Source organism: Tamandua tetradactyla, chromosome 2, assembly GCF_023851605.1.
Source record: "Tamandua tetradactyla isolate mTamTet1 chromosome 2, mTamTet1.pri, whole genome shotgun sequence".
NCBI classification, from domain to species: Eukaryota; Metazoa; Chordata; class Mammalia; order Pilosa; family Myrmecophagidae; genus Tamandua; species Tamandua tetradactyla.
In genome coordinates, this window is record NC_135328.1 from 22,580,687 (window position 1) to 22,590,751 (window position 10,065).

Consider the following 10,065-nt stretch of genomic DNA (forward strand, 5'->3'; position numbering starts at 1 on the left):
CTCTCTTTTTTTTTTTCACTGCAAAATCTACTAAGCTGTCACTTCCCCCTTGCTTTGGGGTAGTGGTTTTACAAAATATATCGTTACCATAGATACAAATGACTAGTCCAAGATACCTTTTCTTCTTCATCAGACTATATCAATGTCCCTTTATCATACTATTTTTAATGCCTTTTTCTTTTAACATGGGCAGGTACCAGGAATCGAACCCGGGTCTCCAATATGGTAGGCAAGAACTCTGCCACTGAGCCACCATGGCCCACCTTATCAAACTGTTTTTATTACTGTGAATTCATAGTATATTTCAAATATGGATCATTCCCTTTAGCTTTCTTTTATAAAATTAATGTGCAAGACATCTAGTTTTATTCTTTCATATAAACTTTAGAGTGAGTATTCACATTCCTCAAAAAAAATTCAGTTAAAATTGTGAGTGCATTCAATTGTATCTGTAGACAAATCTAGGGAAGAACTGGCAGACTTATTGAGGTTTTAACCCATCTGTTAATATGTTATACCTTTCCAATTACTCATATTTGGGTATCTCCCATTTATAATTTTGGGGGGGGGGATGGGCAGCCTTCAAAAATAGAACCTGGATCTTTAGCATGGCAGATGAGAATTCTGCCACTGAGCCCATTTATAACTTTTAAATGATATGGTAAATGTCTTGTGTATACTTCATTAAAATAAATGCTTCTTATTTCTATTACTGTACCTGTTATATTTATTTCATTTTGTTTTATAATCAGTTTCTTCTAATATAGGAAGAACTATTGATTTTTCCATTGATTTTACAGCCAGCAATCTTATTAATTATTTTCATGAAACGTTTTTATATATATCTATATGTATATTTTACTATTAAAATCTGCCCATTTCTTGTCTTATCGTTTTGACCAAGGCTGACATATATACTAAACAGTAACATCTCAATGAGCCTGAGTTAACTGCTTCCATTTATTATGATCAAATAATAATTTGGTATAGATTTGTGATTTTCTTTCTTTCGTTCTTTCAAGTTGAAGATTGTTTTGAATTTCTGAACATCAGAGAATTTATACAAAAATTACAGTGAGTGTCACCAAATTCTTTTTCTGCAATTCTCTATAGAAAGAATGACATTTTGTTCTTCAGTCTATCATATCATCATTTATTGGTGAAATTCACCAAATGTTTTAGGAAGGATAACCTCTATCTCATACAACAATAGTTCCTACTTCCTTGGGATAAATGCACTTAGAGATTTGTCTGGCACATAGTAATCCATTAAAACATTAATGCCTCATATTATTATCATTGTAAATTTAAAAAGTACATAAAGTATAGATTATTAATATTACTATTAATTATTATGTATTACTTTGATGGGTTTCAAACTATGCTCTCGTATACTTCTTAAAATGGATGATGGGGAAGAGTGAATAAGGCCCTAAAGAGATAGCACGTCACTTCTATGCAAAACACTAATTCAACCATAGACACCCTCCTTTTTATTTGTTTCATATATTAGGCTTCTGTATAAATTTTATTGTCAGAAAATGAGAATTGGATATCAGTAGTTTATTTAAATGTGTACATTTTGAATAAACCCACTATTACAGATTTGATTTGGAAGTGATGGTTTTTGCATGAAATGAGATAAATTTAATGGAGCCTACAATACAAAACCTTGCATGCCTCTCTTATGGTGAAATTGGCTTTATAAATACTTCAGACATTTTAATTACAAATTAATTATGTGACCACCTACTCAGTATCAGGTTTAGGAAGATATTGGAGGAATCAATCTGAAGATGTGTTCTTTTATCTATGAGGTGATGGGCACTACTCATGCCACAGGCAGATCAGACTGAGCGCTAAAAACAAGCTCAGCCACAGGGGCCACAGCTTGAATTGGATGGGCACTTTTGCCTTCAGAGCCGTTTTGATCCATTAAAAAATATTATAGGCCACATTACACAACTGCATGTGTATAAAGGCAAATGTATTGATATTATGTATTAAAATGCCAGACTTGTTTTTTCTTTTAACTTTCTGACTTTAAAAGAAACTACAACTTTTTGGTCACCCCTAACAGTGTGTTGGGCCCAGGACACCGTGATAGCTGAGCCAAAGGTATATGTCAGCAATGCAATCCTAGGTAAGAATTTGAAAATGCATGAGATCATGTCAGGTAATAGAAATGATTGAGACCAAATGAATAACTTGTTAATAGACGGCTAATAATCACCTCCTGTGACAAGCAGGCAAGAGAGAGAAGAGGGACTATGGTAGAATGGAGAGATGCATCCATTCCTATGGGCCATCTAAATCCATGATGGTAAAGGGCTTCAATGTTCAAAAATGATTCTACTTCATTTAAGACTAAGAGGGAAATTCAGATGTTATTATAAATCTCCTGCTTTTAAAATGTTGACCTCTAATTCAAATTTAAAACACAATACAGGCAATCTATGCCAATGCAAGCACTTATTCTTGCTGGATATAGGCTGTGGGCCATTGATTTCCAGTCAAATTTAACCAACAGAACATACAGGAAGGACAAGAAACTATATCATATAAGTATATATGCTGTCTCTGGACCCTGGGAGAGTTAGGATCAGGATTCCTGCTATGGCGGCCTGGGTTTACCAGAAAATCTTACAGCTGTCTCCAAAAAACAGGACTACATAATGCAGAATATGATGCTGAAAAAGAGGCAGCTCTTGTGGGCATGATATTACAAATTTCTGTTCTCTTATCCATAGAGTACCTGTTGGGAAAAAATATAGGTCACATGGAAAGGACCAATGATTCCATCTTAACAGAATTTGTCTTGGTGGGACTTTCTGCTCACCCAAAGATTCAGACACTTTTCTTTGTGCTAGTTTTATGGATGTACCTGATGATCCTGTTGGGAAATGGCATCCTTATCTCAGTAATCATCTTTGATTCTCGCCTGCATACCCCCATGTACTTCTTCCTCTGCAATCTTTCCTTCCTGGACATATGCTATACAAGTTCCTCTGTTCCATTAACTCTTGACAGCTTCCTGACAGTAAGGAAAAGGGTTTCCTTCTCTGGGTGCATGGTGCAAATGTTTCTCTCCTTTGCTACTGGGGTCACCGAATGTGTCCTTTTGGGCATGATGGCACTTGACCGCTATGTGGCCCTCTGCTACCCACTGAGGTATCCCGTCATCATGAGAAAGGCTATCTATGTGCCCATGGCAGCTGGGTCCTGGGTCGTTGGGCTTGTGGACTCCATGGTGCAGACATCCCTCACAATGCAGTTACCATTTTGTGCTAATAATGTCATTCACCATTTTGTCTGTGAAATCCTGGCTATCCTGAAACTGGCCTGTGCTGATATTTCAACCAATGTGATCAGCATGGCAGGCTCAAATCTGATTGTTCTGGTTATTCCATTGCTAATAATTTCCATGTCCTACATTTTTATTGTTGCCACCATTCTTAGGATCCCTTCCACTGAAGGAAAGCGTAAGGCTTTCTCCACGTGCTCAGCCCACCTGACAGTGGTGATTATATTTTATGGAAGCACGTTATTTATGTATGCAAAGCCCAAGTCCAAAGATGATTTTGGTACAGATGATGAAGACATCACTGAGGCCCTCATATCGCTCTTCTATGGGATAATGACTCCCCTGCTCAATCCCCTCATCTACAGTCTGAGGAACAAGGATGTAAAGGCTGCTGTGAAGACCATGCTGGGTAGGAAACTCTTCTCTGATGGAAGATGAACCCTGGCTATGGGACTTAGTATGTAAAATTGTGGCACATATGAAATTCAACAAGGGAAAACTACTATGGGAAAAGAAATTCACTTGTGTCATTCAAAATCATATAATATGCTGTTCTTCAGATAGGAAATGAATATTTTTCTTATTCCCTCCCTACCTGCCTCCCACTCCCACGTCAACCCACTCTACTCCACTTCCCATTGTGGGAAAGATGCCTTTTGGTAGTGGAACTTCTCTTGTATGATAACTCTGTCTTCCCTTCAAATTATATCACTTTAGTGTGAAATTAGGGACTTAACAGTCTTTGATTATTTCATAATTTGAACTTTATGCAAACATTAAATTTGTAATCAATTTAATATGCAATAGTTCATTTTCAATCATTTCTACTGCTTTTCTTTCCCTTAGAATATAGTGTAAATAGCAGCATTTGTCTTAATGATTAATAAATGTATTTCATTGCTCTTGTCACTACCAGTTTCCTGCTCTAATGGAGGAACTATACGTGCTCATGGTTTAAAAAATATGGAAATGTAAAATGTTGAAAATACCTTGTGAATTCCCATTGAGAATGAATCACATTAAAACTTTGGAATGTAATCAAGGTAAAAGTTGTTCTAAAAAGGACTTTGTATCCTTGTGGAGACCCAGAACACACATCCCCCTCCATATGGAGAGCAAGTTGCTGCATGAAGCCACTTATGTGACCAGGACTGAAGTTAAAGTTCAACTGACATCCTCAAACAGTAAAAATAGTACAGAAGGTATTGTAAACCACTTATCTTATAAAACATTAAAACTCCTTTCCCTTGACTTATGTGTTGATAACAAATCTCAAGACCTCTGTGTCATAAGACCCTGCTGAAACCCTGTTCTCATATTCTATATATGCCTTGTCCTAAACCTTTATAAGCTGCCGCTTGCACTCCCACCACTGCAGAACACTATTTCCATTCTCTGGACTTTCATCACCAGAGATCTTCTGTTTGTAAATCCTAGTAAAACTCATGTCTGACTCTGTGCTTGGTGTATTCTTTGGTTTTGTGGATGCTCCATCCCAAGGACTCCAAGAGCTGGGTTTGAACAATTCTATGATTTAGTTCATTATTAAGTAATCATGATAAATTAGTACTAATAAGCACATAACAATATATAGTCACTTTTAGTGTTATTTAATATGTTTGTGTTTGTCACGCATATCATCACCATGTAGTTAGGAACTTGTGTGTTTATTACCCTACAGACTCTCAAAGGCTTAAAGTCTGGCCCATATTAGCTGCTTATTAACTATTTTGAATACACGAATAAACCACATCTAATATGCAAGCAGAAATATATGCCTGTCATATTAGAAGTAATATAAGTTAATTAAAACAAGAATTATTAAAGGTAATAGTTTCAGGATGTACTCTATCAACATTGTGTCACATGAATAGTGTTTGGTAGGGTATCACCTTTTATTTTCTATGCAACGTGTATTATAATGTAGAAGAGCAATTTTTTTCACCTGCTATCACAATTTATTCAGATTGGATAATATAGAAAGACTAAAATAGCTGAAAGAATCACATGGTAGAACTCCCTAAATTTTAATCTCATAAAATACATGGGAAATGGTATCAGAAGGTTCTTCTTGGACTGTGAAAAGAGACTAGGCTGTGAGGAGGACCTCTTTTCTACTCTGCATTCATCACAATATCTCTCAAATGAAGCAGAAGAACTTTTGTGAGGCAGAAGTACACAAAAGTACAGTGTGAGAACAAGCAAAGCAAGAAAATAAAAGGATAAACTGCTCAATAGACTGAGGAACTTCATGGTTTGGGAATATTGGAGAAGACAGAGAGGGCCAAGAGATTGGACTGAAGGTTGGATCCATGTGGACAGCACCAAGTGGAGAACAAAAGTTTCACTTCCATTTGGGAAATTGGGTCATGTACAGCCAATAGAGTAAAGTAGCCCTCCCCTTTACCTATCCCTTTGGAAGGTCTACAGGAGATGAAACACAGAACACAGATCTAAAGAAAAATATTGTAAATATTTATAACTGGTAGGAATAAGCCCATAGTACTTTCCATTCTTCTTAATAGTAAACATTGGCGTTTCATAGGATTGAGCTATTCCTAGCATAGCACATTGGATATTCAATTAATATTAGTTTTGGGTATCCTTAATGGATCATAAAAAAGCATTAATAGGCACAAAATTGCTCTCCTTAGCCTTGATGAATCAACTTTGATGTTATTAAACTGTAAATCACTCAGCTTAAAACTGCTTCTCTATGTTCTGCTTTGGTGTCATGGTTGGGACACTAAAAACCACATTTTGCCTTTATCAACTGGCTTCTACTAGACTCTACTAAAAGAAGAGCCGAGGAAAAATTAGAATATTGTAGAAAGTTAAGGGACTTACAGCTAATTTGCTTCCTGTTCCTGCCAGCATCACCCAGCTATGGATTTTCATTAGGGCGGTTTCAGCTGCTATGCTACTTCCAGCCGTGGTTTCAGTTTGTATTTTGTCCACACTCCTCAGTCAGTAGCCCACCATTGCCATCTCTTCAGAGTTTGAGTCTGTCATTTAGATTTTGCTTCTGATAAATTAATAGTACCATCAAGTCTTACAGTGTCTTAAGGTGTCTTTAATGCAATAATAATATACGCTTCTCTCATTGACAAACATAGTGGAACAGACAGAGCAATAGATTTGGCCAGACAACCATTTCCATACACAACTCAGGAGCAGAAGGTACTGGACAAGACATTTGTTTTTCTTCTATAGTGGTTTTCTTATTTCTAAAATGTAGATTATTTATGTCACTTTGGCAAACTCTATATAGTGTCATCATAAATAGCATCACCCTAATGATCAAATAATCAAATGAAAGGAGAGGATAGAATAGTTCATAAAATCCTGAAATAACCTGGAAAGAGACATGTCTTGGAACATCAGGATATGAACATAGAAACCTAAGTTTAACTACATTTTCTATAACTGCTGCACAATTAGCACCTATCTACATTCAATGTCTGTGACACAGTATGCTGTTCCTATAGATTTGTTAAATGCATGCACAAGTAAACAAATGAATGAAAAACAACTTTAGGAGTATATGTATAGTTTCTAACATAATTTCTCAAAGTCATTTTGCTGGCTCCTCATGAAAACTTTTCAAAAAGCTAGTTACCCCAGCATCACAGAGGAGGAAATCTAGGTCCAGAATGTAACAATATTTTAAATAAAATCCAGGGTGGGGGTATCTTCCAACTGTTCTCAGGTTGTCTGAGAAAGTCAACCCAAGTACTTTCTCTTCATTATACTCTTCATTATAATACATGACATCCAGGTGAGGAATATTAATTAAATATCCATTAATAATGTAATAACCTAAAATGTCCATACACGATACTGACTTGGAATCATTTAATAGGAATTTTACTTGAATCTTCTCATTTTGTGTTCATTTTTCTCCTGTGAACACTCACTACTTCCAATCTGTATATGACAGATCAGAAATGGGAGATGTTAAGGAACTTATGCAAGATCCCAGCGCTAATAAGTGGTAAGGACAAGATGCCAGCTTATATATCTGTTCCCAGTACATATCAGATCTTCTCAAAGGTAATTTTTTTGGGGGGGGGGGCGGCGTGGGCAGGCACTGGGAATAGAACTCGGGTCTCCAGCATGGCAGGCGAGAACTCTGCCTGCTGAGCCACCGTGGCCCGCCCTCAAATATAATTTTAATTTAAAAAATAATGACTGCACCAAGAGGCCAATGATATATTGATCTCAGAATTCCTAGAAGTGTACTGTTAGGAAATATAAATCAAGCAGAATCACTTCAATCCCAGAATCAGAGAAAATTCTGTGAATGATTTCAAGTTTTGGAGGGCAAGAAAGACCCAAATGAAATTCTGACGCAAACGTCTGATTATTCTCAATACATCACTTGCTTTCAAGATGTCGGAATACTAAACATATTTTCACTGTCAAGCAAAAATAGTATTAAATTATCTAAGAAATCATTTTGGAGGGGTTTAATAAGTGTTGTTTGAAGGTCTAATATCCAGATATCCTCAATGATGTATAAGATTATAAAACCATGAAACTGGGAATATTTGATGTTCCTGTGCGCCATAGCTAATATATCATGATCTACCTGTGATAAGACATATGTAGAAGTCACCTCATTGCTGTTCAGGACACATTCTTGACTTGAAGATTCTAATTTCTGTGAAATATGACAGAATTAGAGCCAGACTTCTTCATTTCATCTTGCCCAGCAAGCAGGTGGTAGCAAAGGCAAAATTCAACTCAACATAAATTGGAATTTTTATTCATTAATTGACCACAGTGTCCAAATTTCAAAGGAACCTTGATATTTGTGCATATTTCCGTCTTTGCCTCACACAGGCTACCATATCCTAGTCTGTTTTATTATATGTGTTGTAGGTCTTAATCACAATAAAATTGAATCACACACTGCAATTTAAAGGTAAAGTTGGTTGTTGGCTCTAATTGAAGCCCTCTCTTGATATCTGGTTTGATTGTTTTTATGACACAACCATTTAATGGACAAGCTCTACATGGATTTGATGGAGGATCTTTGTAGGACATTGGTGTCTTTGCTCATTTTATTCTATACCTTTAGAATTTATCTTATAATTTACTGGTTTCATTGAACCTGAGAAAAGAAAAATAACGTTTAAAATCATTAGGTGTGTGTATGTTTGAAAGTACATGTGTATATCATTTGATGCTTTACAAAAATCATTCTTTATGTTATCCTTATTTTTTCCAATTTGAAAGGTGGAACTTAATCATAATTACCAAACAGTAAATAGTTCAGTGAATCTTGAAGCTCAGATCTTTGACACTAATTCCGCTTGACGTCTGTGTAGATTTTCTCATGCCTGATGACCTTGAGATGATGATCTTGCTCAACTTCAGATGCTCATTTAGTATTTAGGGGAAGGGCCTAAAGTTCTGCATTACTAATAAGCTGTCATGTGCTGCTGACAAAACTGGTGTAGAAATAAGGCTGAATATCAAGGATCTAATCTACATTGAGTTGGCAGATGATTCAAATATTTCTCCTCCATATCTAGGGGTAACATCTCCCTAGCAACATAGGACGTAACACCCAGGGATGAATCTGGCCCTGGCACCATGGGATAAACAACATTTTCCTTACTAAAAGGGGGGAAAGTAATATAACAAAATAAGGTATCTGTGACTAAGAAAGCTCAAATAGAGCCAAGAGGCTATTCTGTAGGCAACTCTTATGCAAGCTTCATCTAGATATTATTAATTGCCAGTGTTTGCCAAACCCTAACCAACATCATTCCTGTTAACCCTAAAGAACACCTAGGGCTCTATCTGAAACCCTACAAAAGTTTCACACGGCCAGTGGTCAGGAAAGCTGGAGGAGTGGGCAGGGAACATGTTGGATTCAGAGCTGGACAAGAAGTGGGACCATGTGGACTTAAAAATAGGTACTGGTTTTGGATTAGGAATTGTTTTATCCCTTACTTTCTTCAAAAGAATAATGTGCCCATTAGTTTTGGTTCTGGCTTGGGATTGGGAATGGCCTACTCCAATGGTCAGCATGATTTACAGGCTCCGTATCTTCTCCATGGAAAATACATCAAAGAACAGTGATTTATGCCCGAGAACATCCCATTTGAAGCAAAGAAGAAATCATGTTTATTCCTCAGGAATATTGAAGTGCCCTGGGGTAAGCCGATGTTCTCTGTAACAATGTTATCAGTAATGCTTTACACTCCGGCACACTGTGTATGCATCTGAAATCAAATCTGTTTCTTGTTTTGTATTTTTTTCCTGTAAATTGGAAGAAGGTGGTCTTAAAAGAAATAAACAAAAATAAGAATAGCAAAAAAAAAAGTTTCATGCACCAAGTTTACTTTCCAGAAACCTATCACCTCCAGATGGTTCCTAGGCCGGATAAATCCTAAAACCCAGAGGAGACAGCCTCTCCAGAACAACAACTAGTTTTGTCCCCCTATTGCATACTGGTAAAACCCCTTTTCAACATTAAAAAGCTAGAATGGGCATAGATCAAATATCCCTAAAGATTGGGAGGAATATCAAAGGAGGAGGGGAAGTTACAGCACAGAAGATAGGATTTAACAAATGAGTATGACAGCTGAATCGTTATATTGATATTTCTTTTAGTCTTTAGTATCTTAGAGTAACTGGAAGGAAAAACTTGAAATTGTGGAACTGTAACTCATATCAAACTTTGGAATCTGTTCAATAACTCTCTGTTAAAATGTACCTTGAGATGTATTTATTTTTTTATTTACGTT

The 10,065-nt window shown here is 36.4% G+C and overlaps 1 protein-coding gene and 1 pseudogene across 1 annotated transcript; both read left to right on the forward strand.

Annotated features, from left to right (window-relative positions):
• The first annotated feature begins 2,779 nt into the window (after positions 1 to 2,779).
• Positions 2,780 to 3,742, forward strand: LOC143659214 (olfactory receptor 13C8-like). The gene has a single exon (XM_077131937.1). The coding sequence runs from the start codon at positions 2,780 to 2,782 to the stop codon at positions 3,740 to 3,742; it is 963 nt and encodes a 320-aa protein (XP_076988052.1).
• A 5,437-nt stretch (positions 3,743 to 9,179) lies between these two features.
• On the forward strand, positions 9,180 to 9,397 carry LOC143659220 (MICOS complex subunit MIC10 pseudogene; annotated as a pseudogene).
• Positions 9,398 to 10,065: the final 668 nt, after the last annotated feature.